We start from the raw sequence: 20,383 nt of genomic DNA, 5'->3' as shown, positions 1-20,383 counted from the left end.
CACCCTCGCACACCTGGCCTCCGCTCTGTGGGGCGGCTGCCACCAGCCTGCATCTTTTCAGATTGGCTCCTTGAGAAGGTCAGGGCCTGGGGCCCAGCACGGCCGGGGTGGGGGCATTCGGGACAAACAGGAACAGGAGGAGGAGGGAGGCCTCTGACCCTCATGTCCTGATGGTTCCCGGGGGAGCGTGGGAGGTGCCAGCCCTCAGCTCCCACAGACCCCTGGCCCCTGGCCAGCAGCTCCCCGGGGGCACCTGGGGGCCTGGCGAGGGGCAGACAGAACCAGAGCTGCGGGGGAGGCGGGCGGGGCCTGCACAACCCCCTCTGTGATCTCACCGGGGTCGATAATGCCAATGTCTCGGCCAGCCTCAGGCCCGGGCTGGGGAAACTCCCCCATTCCCATCCCCAAGGTAGGGACACTACGTACATCACACGCTACAGCTTGGCTGTGTGGCTCCCTCTGGGCCGCTCCGGGGTCCCTGGGTCCCGGGGCCAAGGACATACTTCCTCCTCCTGTAATGTCTCTCCTGGCCCCGTGCCCACGCCGGTCCTCTTCAGTCCCCACCTTCCCCTTCCGTCCCCGGCCCCAGGCTGGGCTGAGCGCCGCCAGCCCGGCCGCTCCCAGCATGAATCGGAGCGCTCGGCGCCAGGGGCGGAGGTTGCCGGCCAGAAGAGCCCTGAGCACTCGGTCAAGAGCTGCCATCCCTTTTCAAGGACAGGGCTGTCACCTGCTGTTCGACAGGGACCAGGACATGGGTGATACCCATGATGGCTTTATTAACGCAGCGATCTGTTCTTGGGCGGGGGCGGGGGGGGGAGCTTTGAGAAATGCTTTCATTATGCAGTCGCAGGTAGCTGTTCCCACCACGCAGCTTCTGGAAGTCCTGGGAGGGGGAGGGCGGAGGCAGATGCTTCAGACTGGGGAAGCTGTTGGGGCCGTGCGGGCTGCCCCCCCTTCTCTGGGCAGCCATCCTGAAGAGGCTAAGGGAGCTCTGTTTCCCTCAGGGACGAGGCAGAAGCCGGGCTGGGGCAGCTTCGAGCGGTGGTGGTGCGTCGCTCTGGGATGAGGGCCGCGAGCTCTCCACGCCGCCCCCCTTCAGGCCCGTCTAGACCCGGCCTTGACGGGCCGCTCTCTCGGCAACCGCTCAGCCGGGGTCATAGCTGCCCAAGAAGGAGGGCGCAGTGGGGTTGCGCTGCGTCGCCGGGAACGGCCGGCCAGGAGAGGCGCCCTGACAGCCCAAAGCTGTAAGCACCACCAGAGGACACGGCTCCCTTCCCGAGAGGCCCTGCTGCCAGGCCACCCGACCGCCCACACTCCCCCTACTCCTCCTGGGGGTCTCTTCAAACCACCTCACTACCTATTTCCCGGGACCCTTTACCTCCGCATGTGAAAAGCACAGCCGTCCTGCTTCCTTCTGCGGGGAGGGGTGGAAACGGGCACTGTAAGCACGAGGTACACTTCCACGGTACTACTTCAGATACTGACACGCACGGCAGCGTAACTGGGTTATTTAGGGCACCGCGCTTTCTAAGAGGCCGCCGGGCAGTGGCGGACACAGGCTCCGTGTTACGGGGTAAGCAGCTCCTTTATCCCCTCAGTGGATGTCCGTGACCTTCCTGACGGACTCCACTTTGTGCCAGAGGCAAATAACACTTGAATTCAAAGGTAAGGATGTGAGGTGGACCCCAAGATGAAGGGGGAGAGGGAGGCTACGGATATGGCTCTTCTCGTGTTATCTGGAGAGTGTCCACTTGGTGGCCCCACGTGGCCACGATCCCGGGAAGCACGGCAAGGATGGGTGTCCGGGAGGCCAGGCGAGGCGCAGAGTGCAGGGGCAGAGGTGGGGACTGAGCTCAGCCGTTGTGCGGGAGCGGTCAGGACAGCGGACTCGGGAACTCGGGGGAGAAGTGCTGTGCACGCAGCCTTTGCCATCCGGGCCCCAGGGCGCTCCCGTCTTGAGCCCTCGCCTGGTGTATGGCCATCTGCCTGCTGATTCCCGCCGACCTCTGACAGGGTCCAGCCCCAGCCACCCACAGTTGTCTCGGGTCCCGTGTCTTTACACTGGGACTTGTCAGCTGTGGGCTCCTGGAAGCACCCGCGGCGGCTTTGGTGTCGCAGGCCGGGCATAAATGTAGTCATGACGCTTGGCTGTCATGGCCCCTGCACTGGAGGTTTCCAGCTGTAGAGCTTCCCGGATGAATGGGGCGACTTGGGGTATTAGGGTAAGGAGGTGCAAAAAGCAGAGGGATGATGAGGGGAGGGGTGTCTGGGCTCTCCAAGGCAAGAAGGTTCTCCCAAGTTTTTAGCTTTGGTTGCAGGGAGGAGGGGGGAGCCACCTTCCAGCTCTTCCTGAGGAGGGATCTGGCCTCCGTGTGAGGGCAGACACCGTGTCCACGTGGACCACCAGAGCCACGGCCCACAGAGATCTCAGGTTATCTCACAAGGAGGCTGTGGAGGCTTGAGCGTGACAAGGCAGAGGTGACAGGGACTCCATGGCCGGCAGCAGGGAGGGCGCAGGTGTGCCTAGGTAGAGCCTGGACTCTTCCGTCACCTCAAGCACACGGGCTTCCTGATGCTCCTCAGCGCTGGAGTCAATGTCCTCTCCTTGTCACAGTATTGAGGGGAGGGGCATGTGAAGCTGGTGCCAGGGGCCCTCTGGCCCTCAGTCCTAGATGCCTTCCCCTTTTGTGGGGGGCTGAACTGTTGGGGCTCATGGAGTGGTCTCCCCTGCACCTCGGCTGGTGTGCATGGGCCTGCCGAGGCCCCTTCGGCTCTGGATGACTGTGGGTCACTATTAGAAGGCTTGGCTTTGGGAAATAATTTCAAAAGTTTTTTTTTTTCCTCTGAGAAGACATTCAGTTCTGTCCCCAGGGGTTAGGGCAGTAAGAGTGAAGGGGTAACAAATCCTCTCCCCTCCTACAGAACCTGACATTTGGTTACCTTTCTAGTTCTGTTCCCTTGGAAACCAGATAAAAGTGGAATGTCAACTGTTTCAAGGCAATGTTGCTTAGGCTAAGAATGAACCCGAACTGTAAATTATCTGGACAAGGAACATCTGCGTAAAAGGCACAGCTCTGGGCCTCCTTAGTGCAGAGGGTCAGTGGGGCACATCCTTTGCAGGGATCTGGAAGTGATGTCCACGGAGTCATTATGCCTACAAACTAGGGAGTTACTGCTCCCCCGGGGCATGGTGCTGCGAAGCCAAGGTGAACCCCACTGCTCCCTGACACGTCCCATCCCCTTGCACCCGAGCTGTCACCTGGATGGCGGTGGGCTCTGCAGGGACTACCCTGCTGAAGGGGACTGCTTCGTGCCGTCCTGCTGGCAGGTGTTTCCGTCTGACAGCCGTCAAGGTGAATGCCACCCCCAGGCTAGCCTGTGGAAGTCTGAATGGTCAGCAGGATCTGGGACAGCAGCCCCCCGGAGGATGTTACAGGCACCCCTGATTAGCTACGGAGTTTTGGGGCAAGTACCTTAACTCTCTCCAAGCTTTAGTTTTCTCACTTGCAAAAGGCGGGGCTGAGGTTTACATGAGAGAATGCACATAACTCCGCACAAGTAAGCTGGGAAACCATATGCTCTTGGTGACAAGGGGGTGGGTGACAAGGGGGATGCTGACCGACTCCACAGGCACAGCCCTGCAGTGTGTCTGGCCTGCCTCCACGTGGTGTTACCTTCAGTCCCTGCGTCTGTCTCGGGTAAGGATCACATCCGGAAGTTCGCTGTCAGGGTTCCCTAAGGCCCTCTTTGGGAGTACCGTGAACGATCGGCACAGCCTACCACACCCCAGTGTCCAGGAGTCTGTGGAGAACAGAGTCCTGCTCTGGTTTGGCAGCCCTGACCCAGACCGCATCACGGGAACCGTGGTGAGAACCTCACAGGGGCCAAGTGCAAAAGATGTTATCAATTAGTCACCAAGGTGGCACCAGCCAGGGTGAGAGCTGGTGGGGCCCTCAGAAGTCTCATCTGAAACCCTCATAGCCACATGGGCCCAAAGAAGGGAAATGACCCACCCAAAGCCTCACAAACAGACTGACTAGCACCTCCACGTTGGCCTTGGTGTCAGAGGACTTGGCTTCAAACGCCTGCTTTGGTGCTTCCTGGGCGGCGACCTTACATGTCCTCATCTATCCAACGGGTTTGCCGTGAAGATTTAAAGACTGACTCTAATTCCTGTGGAGTAGTTTGTGGGGCCCGCAGTGACACGATAGTGTCCGTTACACCTTCTGCAGAACTTCCCCAGCAGAACTGAGGCTGTGTGGCCCTGGCCTCGAGTATCTGGCCCCAGGTCGGCGCAAGCTGGGCGAGCCTGCGTCTCTCCTCACCCGACGATGGCGACAAGGAGGAACCCAGCCATGGAGGCTCTCGGAGCTGCTGACCCAACTACTGCTCTTCCTGCTTGGGCTTCGAGCAGCTTCCGCGCTCCCTGCTGTCTTGCTGCACCAGAGCGCAGCCCACTGAGGGCAGGGAACGGACTCCACACTGCTTCCCAGTGGGCATCTGGCAGCCAGCCTACTTTTTAGGGACTGCTGGAATCACAAGAACTCTTGGGGATCATCCTGTCTACACGCCTCCTTTAAGGATGAGGAAACTAGGGCCAAGAAAGGGGAGTGCTCTGCCGACTGATTAAAACCACACTGGCATCTATATTGGTTTTTATTTATAAACAAACTGACATAAAAGAAGTCTGGATGGCAGTGGGGGCAGCTGTGCTGCTGACTTGCTTATAAAGGAAGCATCTGGACAGTGAGAGGGTACAACCAGATTCCAGCCTGCAGACCCTTCCCTCCCATCCACCTCATGGCCTTCGTGGCCTAGAATCATGGGGCCTAACCTTTGGCAGTAGTTCTGGCCAGGGCAAGGAGCTGTGGTGGGGGACAGTGTGGGGCAGGGGACTCCCATTCCCACAGATGAGGCCCGGGCTGCAAAGGGCCCAGTGGAGGAAGAGGGGAAGGTGACAGGAACCCTCTCCTCCCCATGCTGAGTGATACGGTCAAGGCTTGAAGGATGTGTCCATCCCACAGAGAAAGTGCCCTCGGGTGATGTCCTTGGAAAGGGGCCACGCCTCTCTGGGACCAGGGCAGGGCAGTGTCTCTCCTGAAACCCAGTGTCTGGAGTGAGAGGAGTATGAACTGGGGGGCTTGCCCTCGTGCCAGAAACAATAAACAATAAGAAAAGATCTTTTTTTTTTTTTAAAAAGGTAGAGGTTTGCACCATGAGTTTGGAGTCTGGAGCTTTTGTGAGGAGGTGGCAGGAGTTGTGGGGAAGTGGGGTGCCACACCAGGCCCAGCAGGTGGCAGGGGGACTGGGCCCAAGTGTCAATTCAGGGCCCTATCCTCTGAGGCCTCAGGGGTCAGCCCCTTCCTCCATCACCTGAAAGGTGTTCAGTCTAAACGCCCAGTGGGAGGCCAACCAGGCTTGAGAAATAAATACAGAGGGACCTCAGAGCCGAGGCAGGGCTGAGGGGAAGAGCAGCGCCAGCCCTGGGCCCCACACTCTCCCCTCGTCGGTCCTTCATGGAAGGACATATCATGGCAGGAGCGGGGAGCAGTGGTGGCTCCACACGGCCTCCCGAGTCCTGAGGCGGCCCGGAATCCACTGAGGCGCCGGCAGTGGGCTGCTTGGCCCCCCTTCCGGGGAGAAGAATGCTGAGCCCTTCCGGTGGACCCCTCAGGTGTCTAGGCTGCGTCTCCCAGCTCAGAACTTGCCCTGCTTCAGCCGGTCAATGTGGAAGGAGAGCTTGAGCGCGGGCCCCAGCTTCAGCCCCATGTACTTCATCATCATGTCACTGCGCAGCAGGAGCAGGGCCTTGCCGTCAATCTCCTGGGGGGCGGGGGGCGGGGCCGTCAGAGGCCTGGCTGCTCTGGCCACCAGGTTCTGCGCCACTAAAGCCTACCTGCTCCCTACAGCTTCTGTGGCCGCCGTCCCCCAACATCTACTACCGAGCCCAGCAGGTGCTCTTCCCAGTGCCCGTCCTGCTTTCCTTTCCCTGCTGCCTGAGGCGGTGGCCCCACCCTCCAACCACTGGGGTCCGGCTACGTTCCATCTTTTCCAATAAGCACACCCCCCCCCAATCACGTGCTCGTCCCCTCTCCCAGACTGGTTTATACTGATCCTCAACTGTTACTCCATAAGTCATCTTCCTTCCTGAGTGGCCAGGGCCCCTCTGTGTGAGCCAGGCTCAGAGCAGCTGTGAGATCTTTAGGCTTGACCCAAGAGCACCCCCAAACCCACCAGCATGAAAGACTGAAATGATCCATGAAAAGCAGCAGATCTGTTCTGAGCGCCCAAAGGGCAGAACAGCAGCAAGCAATAGGGGCTGCGGGGAAATGGGTTTGCACCCCAAATCAGGAGTATGGTCACCACAGGCGGGTCAGAAACAGTGCCTGGCCACCCAGCCAAATGGTCACTTGAAGAGATGCTGGAGGTTCACAGAAGAGCAAGGACAAGATGGGGGGCTGATGCGGCTGGAGAGTAGGAGCCATCTGGCTGGGGACTCTAAGTTGGGCTGAGGCCCCCGATTCTCAGGCCAAGGCAGGCAAATGCGACAGCAAGCATGTCTAGGAAAAGAGGAGAGTCCTTCCCCTGGGCCCGAGCCCACCAGCAGGCACCCAGCAGGCATGTGACTGAGTTGGACCTGCACTACAGGAGTGCGCTGAACTCGGTGCCCAACGAGGGCTGCTTGAGACCCAAGATTCTGTCTCTTTTCAGGGTGTCTCCTGTGCTCAGTTTCAAGGGACCTTTAAGAGTCTACAAGTTTCGGAAGCAAGACTCCCCGTGGACATGGGAGAGATCAGCAGGGGCACCTACGTGTTTTCGAAAGAGGTCAGCGTGGGGTCCAAGCTGAGGATCAGCTTCCCGGACAAACTGCATCACGTCCTCCACTGTCCATGAGGAGGGGTCCCGGCCACTCAGTCGAGAGGCATCCCGGCTTTCCAGATATCGGTCCGACCCTGCAGGACAGGAGGGAACCTGCTATAACGGGTGGGGACTGGTCTGTCCCGCCCCACCACTCTCCTTGGTATGTCCCCATGGCCCTGCTGGGGAGGCTCACAGCAGTGCCAGAGCAGAGAACTAGAAGTGGCTGAGGGAGGGAAGGGCTCTTCCACAAAGGGATCAGGGTCTGAGACTCTTCTCAAGTCAAATCTTTGTTCTTTAAGAGTAGATCTGATTCTGGAGAGGGTCAGAAGAATTTCACAGTAAGGCTGGGGCTCTGCCTGGACTGGAGTCAGTGGTAACAATGAGTAAGGGGATGACATGGGTTCAGTGGGGGCCTGGTGGGTAAGGCTGCTTTTGCCTTGGCTCTGGGGACCATTTCTAGAGAGACTTTGGGAGATGGGCAAGAATAGAGCCAAATCCTTGGGGTCTAGGAAGAAAAAAAGTGGTGGATAATACCCTGTACCTCTTCCAAGGCCTGGAAAGAAGCTAACCTTGGGACAGCCTCATGCACAGAGGCAGAAAGCAGTTTTGCCTGGGCTGCCAGGAATCTCAATGTTAATTTAGTGCTCGGCTTAGAGCTTTTATCTCAATCTTGGCTCAAATACAATTCCTCCCATTCCCCCTGTGGGATCTGGGCCCTCTGAAATCTGAACTCCTTACCGTGCATGGTCTAGAAGGTACTCTATCACCTGGCCCTGTCTACCTTTGACCGAATCTCAACCCCCTGCCCCCGCCCCTTCCTCACCATGCTCCAGACACACTAGCTTTCTTTCTGCTTCTTGAATAGGCTATGCTTTATTCTTTGACCTTCAATCTCCTCCGTTCTTTTCCCAGGGCTTTGCATATCTGATTCCTTCTCAATATTTATTTCAAATATCAATTCCTCAGAGACCTTCACTGACCTCCTATAAAAGTACTCCATTCCCCACAGAGCTATTCTCAATCTAATTACTCTCCCTTTTCCCAGCACATATCACTACCTAAAATAATTTCATGTATTTATGTTTATTGTCTGTATTCTCCTATTTTCTGCCCTGCTATTTCCTTGTGATATTGTGGTTTTTAATAAGAAACATACATATGTGGTCTTTGTCCTGTTTCTGGCACAGAACTCCTAAAATTCTTAGAATTTCCCAAATGGTGAGAGAAATAAAGGGGTCTTTTGTTATTTATAACAAGCCCTTTTCAGCCACGCCTGGTATGGTCAGGAGGTGACTTCTGGAAAGCCCCTGAGGATGGGGGCTGGTTGCCAACCATCCTGGGAAGGAGAGTCTCCAATGACTTCATCAATCGTGCCTATATAATAAAGGTTCCATAAAAAAACAAAAGGATGGGTTTCAGAGAGCCCCCGGCTGGTGAGCACACGGAGGTGTGGGGGGCGCGGCACCCCTGGACAGGGCGTGGAAGCCCATGCCCACCCCCCCAGGCCTTGCCCTGGGCAGCTCTTCCATCTGGCTGTTCCTGAGTTACATCCTTTCGTAAAAAGCTGGTAACCTAGTAAGTGACCATTTTCCTGAGTGAACCCGAGGAGGGGATCGTGGGAACCCTTGACTGCCAGCCAGTCAGGAGCACAGGTGACAACCCAGACCTTCGACAGTCACATCTGAAGTGGTGTGTGGGTGGGGGGGGCAGGCTGGTGGGATGTGACGCTCTCTCCAGAGGGGGTCAGGATGGAGTTAAGCTGTCGGCCCCCCAGGGGGTGTGGCACAGTGGCTTGGGGTGTGGAGAAGCCGCACATCTGATGTCCGGGTGAGGTCCTATTGAGCAGAGTACTGGGCGTAGGGGAGACACCCCAGGAGGGGGCAGGGTTTTCCTTTTACAGTCCCCAACACGCAAAAGATGCCTGGTCTGCTACAGATGTTCCAACAGGTTCGTTCACTGAATGAAGGATCACACACTAGTTACTTGTGTATTTTTCTGTCTCGAGGCAGGGGACCTTGCCTTGCTCCTGTCTGTATGCTCACCACTCAGGAGATGCCAGGTGCACAGCTGAGGGGTGAGCTGAAACACACCTACGAAAGCAGAAGGGTGTACTCTTCAGCTATCTCTGGCAAAGGCTAAAAATCTCCTCCATTTCCCTTCACCCTGGGTCCCAGGTCTAAAAGTCGAAGCACGCTTGGCTTGGCCCGGCCCTGCTCCCGGGGAAGAGACTCCAGCGTGTTACATCTCGGGACTTAGAGCTGGGCACTGACCAGATAAGGGGAGAAGTTGCTGGAGCAAGCAGGGTGCTTACAGCCACAGAAATTCCAATGGCTTTTTAGAGGCGCTGGCAGACAGGAAGTTGGAGAGGGCTCTGTGAGCCAGCCACTTCTCTGGGCCCTAACAGTCCAGCATGACGCTGACAGAGAAACCAGCTGCTGGGACTATGGAGAGCAGAGAGAAGCTACACTCATGGGTGTGTCCTTGGCCCATCTCAGCCGCTTCCTCGACCCAGGGGAGCTAGGAATCAAACACACACACGATATTTTTATGTCTATATCTACATATCTATTATATATCTAGATCTATCTATCTATCTATATATTTATGAGTTTGTCAGCTTTCTTCTGTTAGAACACACACCCCAGGAGGGCAGGCGGCAGGTCGGGAGAGACACCTCTGAAATGGTGACACTCGAGCAAAGACCCTGAGGCAGAAGAGTGACTGGCACGTGTAAGGTGAGGCCAGGAGGCCGGCGTGCCAGAGAGGAGCGAACGAGGAGGGAGGGGCAGGGGATAGCTTCTGAGAGGGGCGTGTGTGGCGGGGCGGGGGGCCTGGTGGGGCAGCGGACAGAGGACCTCGTATACCACTGAAAAACCACTGACTTTTCTGTGCAGTAGGTCCGTTTTGAGCAGAGGAGTGACTTGAACCAGCTTCCAGCAGAAAGAATCACTCTCAGAGTCTGTGTTGATAACAGACTTAGACTCTGGACGAGGGCAGAAGGCAGACCAGTCTGCTGCTATCATGGTCCAAGCCAGAGACGGCTGTGCACGCGCCAGGTGGCAGTGTGAGTGTGGGGAAGGGGGCTCTGGCAGGTGAACATTATAAAGGAACCCCTGCCCCCGTCAGCTTGTTTGCCCCTTAAAATAGCCCTTCTATTTTTAGCCCTTCGACTTTTAGACCTGGGACCCAGGGTGAAGGGAAATGGAGGAGATTTTTAGCCTTTGCCACAGATAGCTGAAGAGTACACCCTTCTGCTTTCGTAGGCATACAGACAGGAGCAACCAGCCATCTAAGGAGGTAGCATCATCTTCGGTTGAGAGATGAGGGAACTGAGGCCCAGAGAAGTGAGGTGACTTTCCCAGGATCACACAGCTAGGAAGAAGACAAGTTAGTGCCCTGAGTCTGACTTTTCCTATCTCTGTTTCTGCACACAGTCTATACCAAGATTCCCTCCGACCGTCCGATGAGGGCAGCTGGTGGTTACTCCTTAAGGAAGGCGAGGGTCTCAGTCCGAGAATGACTAAGGCAGGTGAGGCGCATCTAAGGCAGGAGGCCAGACTAACAAACTGATGCCCACTCATCCTCCATTAATGAAATAAGAGAGGACAGACTCAACAGCTGAATACTTTGAGCGAAACAATTCTAGTGCCAAACAGATAGAATCCTTCGTAGCCTTATGAGGTTCTTCAGGATCAAAAGAGATTTAGACCAGGACCTGGCCAACAGACCCATGCATTCCAGAGGGAGAGCGGAGGTGCCCCGGAGACAAGAGCGGCCCTGAGGCCAGCGCCGCACGAGGCAGCAGTCAAGAAGCACTCCTAACAGAGAGGGCCTTGGGAGACAGGACAGGGACAGTAACGCCCTCATACCTGGGGAATGACTCAGCTTCCCAAATGATCCTCTATCCTTGCTTCCATCTGAGCCTTGTCACACTCCTGTGAAAACCCCAGGCCAATATCACCACGCCCCCTGTGCACAAGGGGAGTGTAGGGGCCTGAGAGGTGAGAGGAGACTCGAGGCAGGGAATCAACTCGCAGCTCTGTCCGGACGGCAGAGCTCCCGACGCCCCACGCTGCCTTGCTGGGGTGAGGGCCGGGGAGGGGTATCCCGGCCTCTTCCCACCCCCTCCTCCTGCTCAGTCTCCCTGAAAACGGTCTCTCCCGAGGCCATCTCTCTCCACTGCAGGCCTTGTCCATGGACTCTTCTTCCCCTTCCACAGCCTGGGGCTGGGGGAGGCCACAGCGGGCTGCGGACGTGGCATCCTCCTGTCTCTCCATGGCTGCTTTTAGGCCATTCTCCTACGAGAGCTCATGTTCTTCAGAGGCCAAATATGTCCCCAGCCATCTGCTTTTGCTGATCACCGTTGCCTACAGACCTCTGGGCTTCTACCCCTTGTTAAATGAAGACCGTTTGGTACGTCGGTCACTGCTTTGTGCTCCAGCCACGTCCTGTCATTATCCTCAGAGCCACAGAGCCACACACCAGTCAGCCACCAGCCTCCAGCGACCTTCACCTCCACTCTACTTCAAATACCTCCTGCCAAGGCCACTGTCTGCTTCTTGCCATCACTTGGAACAAATCCACTTCAGAAATGTAAACATCCCTTTCTCTAACCCCAAACTCCCATCTCAGCAACTGCCCTGGACGTAAGTCCACTAAACCCATCACCGCACAGAGAGATTTAGCACATCAGACTACAATCTCCCCCATCCTTCAGCCTTGCTTCTTCCCCGCCCTGCCCAAATCCAGTGCTGATGATCTAAACGGCTGTCCCCCCAGCTCCATCGCTCCTTTGCATGCTCCCCCACCCCTGGCCCTCTTGCCCTTTTAGCTCAACAGAAAACTTTAATTCTGTCTTTTCTCACCCCACATTTAGGTTTCTGAGAACCACAGAAGAAAACCACATCTCTTGCAGACTGGCAAACTAGTCTCCAAGCACAGCTGGGCCTTCTCCTCGCTCCATTTCCCCATCTTCTCTTGACCAGTCCACTCTGGGAGCACCCCTACGCCCTTCCCCTACTCGGCCCTCTCTCCTTTCACTCATGGCCACCATCAATCTTCCCTGAAGTCTCAGAGAACAAGCCTTAAGACGGATCCATCTTTCTATGCCCTTGATCGTAACCCTTCCCACCACAGCCACACCTTACTCTCACCTCTCCCCGATATTCTTCATCTCTTCTTCTCGGAAGGCTCAACTTGTCTGCCGATAAACACGCCCAGTGTGCTCCTGCTCTTGAAGACTTCTTTTGACGGTCACTAGTTTTCTTTTTCTCAAACCCTCCCTGATACCCCACCATGCAATCTGTCCTCATCACCTTCCACCTCCACCGAAGCTGCTCTGGCTGAGGTGATCAGTTACCCACTATTCACCACATCCCACAGAGAGTCGTCAGTCCTCATTTTACCAAACCTCTGTTGTGCTGCACTCTCCTTAAAATACTCTCTGTAATCCTGGCCACCACAATACCAGATTCTGTTTTTCCTCACATTTGACTACTGCTTTGTCTCCTTCTGGGATCCTCTTCCTGTTCCCACCTCCTGAACTTTGTTGGTCCCCAGGACTCCATCTTTGGTCAATTGTTCTTTTCCTTCTACACATACACTCCTGGTCAACTACCATCTATATGCTGATGACTCCCAATGTGTATCTGCAGCTCAGTCCTCCTCCCTGACAACCAGCCCTGCAGAGCAGTGCCTGCTGGGTGTCACCTAGATGGCCCAGGGTCTCCTTGCCCTTCCTTCTCTTCTATGGTTGGCCCCTCTCTCAGCGAATGGTACTACCATCTCCCCTACCACTCCACCTAGAGACTGAGGAGACATTCCTGCTCCCTTCTCTCTCACAATCCTCAAATCTGATTAAATTTGCCTCATGAATAGTTTTTTAACTGATTCACTCTTCTACAAACCTCTACCACTAACCCAATCCAGGCCTTTATCTGTTCTGGTTTAGCCCCCTCTACAACCTCCTAACTGGTCTCTCTGGTCTGTCCTTCCTCAGATGCATCCTCAACACAGTAGTCAATGAGCTACTCAAAACACACCTGTTTAGGTCTCACCTCTAATTAAAAGCCTTCAGCAGCTTCACAATGCCTGCAGGATCCACTCCAAACTCTACCATGGCATTTGGGTCATCTGTGAAGTAGCCCCTGACCTTTCCAGGCTATTCTGTTTGAAGTCCCAGTACGACATTTTATGTTCAGCAACAGCAAAGTCAGCAACAGCAAAGTACATGCAGTTCCATGCAAAGTACATGCAGTTCCACGCACACCGTCTGTACCAGTTCTTATCTTTGCCCTTTTTCCTGCCGTGCTCTCTTCCTGGAGAGCTCTCCCTCCACTACGATCCCCGATATTGCCACTCATACGGTCAAGCTTTTAAATTGCAGACAGGGTGTCACTTCCTCAAGGAAGCTTCCCCTGGACCCCAAGCTTGGGTTGGGTGTTCCTTCTTGCCGTTTTCATACCACCCAAACCATCCAAGATGACGGTTTACAATTATGTGTTGAAGTGTTTCTCTCTCCCATAGGACTGTGAGCTCCCTGAGGACAAGAAGTGACTGATTTTTGCCTCCGCATGCCAAATGCAGGTGGTGTTCAAATAAATGGCTAATAAAGAACGGGTGTGTCCTTCCCTGTCCCTTTGGCTCTAGGCCTTTGGCTCTCAGTTTCCACTATTCTCAAGCCAATCCCAGAGCTTCACTTGCCTCTTGGGTGCCTAGCCAGACACAAATGTAAGTCTAGACCGCAGTCCAACTCCCAGGCAGGGGGCAAGCGGAGCTGACTGAGGAGGGAAGGGAAGAGAGAGGGAGGGTGGGAGAACCTGGGTAAGCTTACCCCTGGAGCACAGCCTGCGCACAGCTGAGGAGGTACTCAGCGGGAGGCCACAGGATGGAACCAAAGGCCGGTACCCGTGGGTTCGAAGGTTTTGGGAGCTGCTGACAAGGTTGGTGGGATTCAAGGTAGAGTCCATTGAGTCGGAGTGTGGCTCCAAAGACCGGGTCAGACTATTCCCCAGGACAAAGCTTTCACCTGGAAAAGAGTAAAACTGGAGTTAGAGCAGGAACTAGCCTGGAAGGACTGCCAGGGCGCTGGCCTCCCAGGTACCTGTTCGGATCGAGCAAGAGGCAGCAAAACAGAGAGCCCTGGGCTGTGTCTCAGGAGGCCTGTGTACTAGTCATGGTTCTCGCTTTTACTAGGTGGCCTTGGCCAAGCCCAATGCCACTCCCTGGGCTTGGATCTCCTTAGAGACTTCCTTTTAGACTAGATAGTCTTTGAGGTTTCTTCTGGTCTGGATATCTTTTGCTTTTTCCGGATAAGGAGAACCTTAAAACAAATAGAGCTATTTTAGGAAGAGGCTGCCTCCCTGTACACGAGATGCCAGCCCAGGGGACAGGGGTGCTGGAGAAGAGATACACTTGCTTAGATGAGGGTCCTTTAGAGGGTGACCCTCTCAGCCAGCAGGACATTTCAGAAATTCTCTTCAGTGTCTGGCTAAAGGCCTGTCTCTGAAGGGTCTGCTCCTATGTTCCCTCCCTCCTTTCGTATTTGCCTCATTCAACAGAAATGCCCCAAGGAAGCCGGGCTTGTACAGTGGTGAGAGCGGGGCCATGGACACCAGACTCGGAGTTAGAACTCGGCTCTGGCGCTCAGTAGGCAAGGTGCTTCTCCAGGAACCACACTGTCCTCAGAACCCGGGACGCCCCTGTCTTCTGAGGCCCCACACCAGGCAGCCCCTGATAGAACACTCCAGAACCTGAAGCAGGCTCCCTCTTATGACTGGGCTCTGCCCGCACCAGGTCAGTTCCCCAGCCCTGGTCACAGTGTCTCTGCCGGTGGAGGGCATCTTGGCTCCTGGGCCACACCACCGTCCTTTGTGGTTGTTCTTAGAGGTCGGCTGTTTAGGTAATGATGGGACTCACTTAGGGCCTGTGATCAACACTACAGTCAAGCACACTGTCTGGCACACAGTAAGACCTCTGTGGCCAGATGGTTTAGGATTTTAGGATTCCTTTTTCTTTTTTTAAAGATTTTATTTATTTATTTGACAGAGAGAGACACAGCGAGAGAAGGAACACAAGCAGGGGGAGTGGGAGAGGGAGAAGCAGGCTTCCTGCTGAGCAGGGAGCCCGATGCAGGGACCCTGGGACCACTACCTGAGCCCAAGGCGGACGCTTACGACTGAGCCACCCAGGTGCCCCCTAGGACTTCTTTCTAATACTCACCTGAACTTGCTTGGTAACCAAGGGCGTAAAGGCAAGTCTAGTAGGAGACAGCTATTGGCCCTTCTCTTAGGGAGTGGGACTGATGAAACCCTTCCCCAGAAACGGTTCTGAAGGGAGCAGCTCTGGGCACCTGAGCCACAGCCCACCCCTTTTTGCAGATGAGCTTTCAGATTCCTGTTTTCCAGGAGAGAGGACCAGAGCAGCGTCCCACTTTTGAGACAAGAACAGGCACTCGAGGCAGCAGACAGGAGGCCTGCGTTCTAGGCCTGAGCTCTTGCCTTTCACTAGGTGTTTGATCCCAGGCAAGTTGTCTGTTTTCTCGGCACCAGCTCCCTCATCTGTAAAATGGGGGAAAAATCACCCTCTGTCTTGCTGAGAACATCACATGTGAAGATGGAATGGGATGGACTTTACCAAGGTGGGGAGTTGTCATTTTATTTCTTCTTCACTCAGAGTTAGAGGGCAAACCCAAGTCCTCTGCAATAACTCAAGAAAAAGCTGATTTCTGCATGCACTGGCAGGGCGACCTCACCTTTCTGGACCTCATTTTACCTGGCCAACACTAGGGATAGTACCGCTTGCCTCACCTGAGCTCACAGACATGAAGAATACCTATGACAGCACCAGGGGCTCCCGGCTGCTGATGCAAGTCAGCGTGTTGTCCCCTCAGCGATGCTAGGAAAGGCAGCTGAGACAGGGAGTCTGCATTGAGGGGCCTGGCAATCTGGAGGGGGGGCACCTGGACTGGCAATGGCATCCCATCTCTCCTAAAGAGATGCAGCATCATGCCCAGTGCTGCAGCAGGTCCTAGCGCCCTTATGGCCGATCAGACAAGGCCCGGGCTGCTTCGGTAAGACCAGGGCAGTGTGGGAGACTGGGGTGCTTTCCCGCTGGGCTCCACGGCGCCCCTGTGGCCTCCACAGGGAGGCCAAGTGAGTAGGGCTCGGGGCCTCATCCCAGCTTTAGCAGAACAGCTCTGGTTTTCACTTCTATACCCCAGAGTTTTCATATAATCTTACCTTTGCAACAAGGAGGCCTGCTGCTAAAACTAAAGAAACTTTGCAACCACTGGCCCAGGGGTCAGAAGTTAAGGCTGAAAGACTTGAGTTCTATTTCTGATAGACCACTGGTCAGTGATCACTGCCTTTTTTCTGGGATTCAGTTTGGCAGTCTATACAAAGATGTTTAACCTCACATTTAAACATCAATTTAAATGAAATTTGCTGTGGATGTGCTAGAGACATGAGAACAGTCAGCATGAGAGGGAGCTCACTCCTTCATTGAACACACATTTGTGTACTAGCTGCTATGCTAGGGAGGGGGTACACAGAGGTAAACAGGTAAGGACCTTTCCTTACGCACTGATTTTCAGTGAGAAGCAGATTTTCTCTGAGTATCACCTTGCAAGGCTACCTTAAAAACTAGGGTTCCCAGGGGAGGATGGCAAGACTGGTGGGGATAAGTCTAGAAATCCTGCAACGGAGAAAGCACCTGGGAATGTATAGTATGGAGAAAAGTCAGGGGAGACAAATACCCTAAGGGCAGTCATGGGAAAGGAAGAGAACTGGATCATATATTGGGTCTTTTGAAAGGCAGAGAGTAAAACAGAGGGCAGGAGTAATAAGAAGACAGATTTTTGGCTCAAAAGGGAGGGCATTTTAACAATCAGAAGTGTCCAACAAAATTGACTGCCAAAGGTGATAGTGAGCAACCTGTCATTGGGAGTACTTAAGCAGAAGTCAGATGACCACCCTTGTCTGCTGGGCTAGACACTAGATTATCTCTAGAGTACTTTCCACTTCTGAGATTCAAGGACTCTGCGCTCACAACCATGCTTTCCCCTTCCTGGGGTGAAATGAATGAAGAAAACTAGTCTATGTAACTAAGAAAATTCTTCCGCCAACACAGAACCCAGAGACTAGCACAGTTCTTATGTATGCTTAAGTCTGTTTCATTAAAAAAAAAATCCTTCTCTGAACTACATGTCCCACATCCTCTACTATACTTTCATTCAACAAATATTGTTAAATACTTGCTATATGACAGGGTGATGGATACTGAGAATGAGGAAAAAACCAGATATTGTCCCTCCTCTCATGGGATAACTAATCTAGTGGGAAGGATGACAAGTACAAGCTTATAAAAAAATGAGAAGCCACTGCAAAAATTACTAAGCAAAGGAATAGGTATTAAGACAAGAAATAAGGGGAGTGGATAAGGAGACCTTGAGAAGTGTCTCTGACAACTTGATGTTTAAAAGCTGTGGTCTGAAGAAGAGTCCAAGTGGAGGTGTGCTATTTAGGGTTCACTGGTGGCCCTAATGAATCCCAAGCATTATCTAAACATTCGGTCTCTAAGAAAAATTGCAAAGGATAGGAGCATGACCCAGTATGCCCCCTCACCCACAGAGAATTCTGTGGGAAGAACCAAGGAGCTGACTTGGCTTGGGTAGAACCTAATCATGGAAAGGATCTGCTGTAGGTGCCCTGGTACATTGGCTAAGTGCTGCTGCCTGGTCGCCTGCAGAAAGATCCTGAGGTAGAAAACAGCTTGGAGTATTTGGGGAAATGAGGAAAAACAGTGTAGCTAAAATGTACGGAAGGAAGAGATGAGTTTGGAGAGGTAGACAAGGACCAGATCATGCAGAATACCGCAAAAACACCTGGCTTTTCTAAGAAAGCCACTACAGAGTTTTAGGTGGGGGAGCGCCATAATCTCATTTATGTCCGAAGAATACCATTTGGGCTCTTAAGTAGAAAATGGAGCAGAGAAAAACAAGAGAGGTAGTAAGGAGACCAGGTAGGCCAGAAAGGACCTCTCAGGCCAGGAGAGAGAGGATAATGGCAAAGGCAGTAGAGATGATTTGATGGACATGGATTCAGGATACATTTTGGATTTCCACTGCCAGCTAAGGTGGAGTAGCAAGGACTAGATACATCTGACTGCTTGAAACAACTAAAAACAAAAGACAAGATACATGAAATAACAGTTTTTAGACATTGGGCATCAGGCAGTGCAGGACAGTGATTCCTGAAAAGGGAGAACAAACAAGGTGAGCCCTAGGCTTGCTCTCAGTTCACTGTCTGGAGTCCCCAGGCGACGGGGTAGGGAGGGGAAGATCAGACAGAGCCCAGTGAGCTCCCGGAGCTGAGGAGATGGAGCTGAGTCTGGGTAGGTCGAGGGAGCTACAGTTCATGGACCAGAGCACTGGAGAGATGTTTATAACTATATTTCAAATGCTCAAGAAGGCAGAGCGAAGACTATGCAAGCTAAGCAGAAATGCTAAAGATATAAAAAGACCCAAGTCAAACTTCTAGAAATGAAAACACAATGTCTGAGATGAATACATTGAGATGGATTAAGAGTAGATCAGAAACTGTAGAAGAAAAGATTAGCTAACTTAAACATAGCTATAGAATTTATCCAAAATAAAACACAGAAAAAAAGGCTAAAAATTTTTTTAAAAGCATAGTTAAACTGTGGGAAAACTTCGAGAAGATTCATATATGTCTAATTGGAGTCTCCAAAGGAGAGGTGACAGAAAATATACATGGAGAAAGAATGGTAGAGATTTTTTCGAATTTGATAAAAACTGTAAACCCACATGTCCAAGAAGCTGAGTGGACTCCAAGCACAAGAGGCATGAAGAAAACCTCACCAGAGCATAGCATAATCAAATTGCTAAAAACCAATAATAAACAGAAGACCTTAAAAGCATCCAGAAAAAAAAAAAAAAAGACCACGCAACCAAACAGAAGAATGACAGCAACTTCTCATCGAGAAAATGCAAACCAGAAAACAATGGAGTGACATCTTTTAAAAAGTGCTGAACGACAAAAAAGTCAATTCTAAACTCAGCAAAAGTATCTTTCAAAAGCAAAGGTTAAAAAAAGACTTTTTCAAAGATACAAAAGCTGAAAGAATTTGTGTCCAGTAGACCATAAAAAGGAGAAATGCTAAGGGTAAAGTCCTTCAGGCAGGAAGGGGATCTGAAACTCTGGCTCTACACTGAAAAAATGAAGAGTACCAGAAATGATAACTATGAAAGGGTGAATAAAAAAGAATCTTTTCTTTCTTATTAAAAGAATATTTTTTCTTTTATGTTAAAAAAGTCTTCAAAAGATAATTAATTACCTATTGGGGCACCTGGGTGACTTAGTCAGTTAGGTGACTGACTCTTGATTTCAGTTTGGGTTGTGGTCTTAGGGTTGTGAGATAGAGCCCCGCACTGGGATTCTCTCTCTCCCTCTCCTCCTGCCCTGCCTCCCCACCTCTCTCCCTCTCTCTACAAAAAAAAAAAAAAAAAAAGAGATAATCACCTATTTAAAAATATACGGAGCAGTAAAATGTACAGTGACAATAGCACAAAGGCCAGGAGGTGGGAAGTGCAAGCACACTGGCGTAAGGTTCTTACACGGTATGTAAAGGGATATGATTATGGTTTTAAGGTAGATAGTGATATGTAAGAAATGTATAATATAAACTAAAGCAATGACTAAAATAAAGAGTTACAGCTAATAAGCCAACAAGGAAATAGAACAAAATAATAAAAAAGCTGGATTAATCCACAGGAAGGCAGAAAAGAAACACAGGAAAGATGGCACAAATCGCCCCACCAATAGCGTCGGTCTTTGTTCTCTGAGTTGTTGAAAGTGTAGATCTGGGTGGGCTACATGATTTCTTCATTTATATAATTATATTGCTATATTTATATAATTTTGGTTATGAAAGATAAGGCTGGGGAAAGCTGAGACCAAAGGAAATGAAATTATTTTACATGATAAAGTAATTTGGAGTTGCCTGCTGGTAGCTGGAAAAGAAGGAGGTATGGGATAGAAGGAATAGAGAACAGAGAGGAAAATCCCCCAAACTCAGCGTGGGTCCCAGAAATGGCAGCAGGCTGAGGCCTAAGGTTAAAGAGGCCAGTTAAGATATATCCTGTAACAGCTGATAAACATTAACACATTAACACAAAGTTGTTTTTTTTTTAAGAGAGAGAGGGAGAAAGCGCATGCGAGCACAAACGGGGGGGGGGGGGAGGAGGAGGGGAGAGGGAGAGGGAGAGTCTCAAGCAGACTCCCCGCTGAGAGTGGAGCCTGATGCAGGGCTGGATCCCACGCACGACCTGGAGATCATGACCTGAGCCGACATCAAGAGACGCTTAATCGACTGAGCCACCCAGGCACCCCACTGATAAACATTAAGATAAAACAAAAATGTTAAAATGCTTTCTGTTCTTTGTGGCAATTCTGCCCCCCCTCCCCCCCCAAAAAAAACTTCATTATAAGTTTATTACATTCAA

General features: G+C 52.5%; 1 protein-coding gene and 1 long non-coding RNA gene across 14 annotated transcripts in view; one reads left to right on the top strand and one right to left on the bottom strand.

Annotated features, from left to right (window-relative positions):
• The first annotated feature begins 1,103 nt into the window (after window positions 1-1,103).
• On the top strand, window positions 1,104-4,645 carry LOC144381939 (uncharacterized). The gene is made up of 3 exons (XR_013448225.1): window positions 1,104-1,244; window positions 1,599-1,665; window positions 3,329-4,645. It is a non-coding gene; the product is annotated as an uncharacterized LOC144381939 (long non-coding RNA).
• SCMH1 (Scm polycomb group protein homolog 1) overlaps window positions 4,639-20,383 on the bottom strand; it is a 174,632-nt gene continuing 158,887 nt past the window's right edge. For all 13 annotated transcript variants that reach the window (XM_078073309.1, XM_078073318.1, XM_078073316.1 and 10 more), the window contains 3 exons: window positions 13,694-13,888; window positions 6,811-6,953; window positions 4,639-5,823 (listed from right to left, as the gene is read on the bottom strand). In XM_078073309.1, the coding sequence (XP_077929435.1) occupies window positions 5,698-5,823; window positions 6,811-6,953; window positions 13,694-13,888 (464 nt within the window). In that variant the 3' untranslated portion in view covers window positions 4,639-5,697. The remainder of the gene's footprint in view (window positions 5,824-6,810; window positions 6,954-13,693; window positions 13,889-20,383) is intronic.

Source organism: Halichoerus grypus, chromosome 5, assembly GCF_964656455.1.
Source record: "Halichoerus grypus chromosome 5, mHalGry1.hap1.1, whole genome shotgun sequence".
NCBI lineage: Eukaryota > Metazoa > Chordata > Mammalia > Carnivora > Phocidae > Halichoerus > Halichoerus grypus.
Note: the sequence above shows the minus strand (reverse complement) of the source record. Positions and strands in the feature narration are given on the sequence as shown.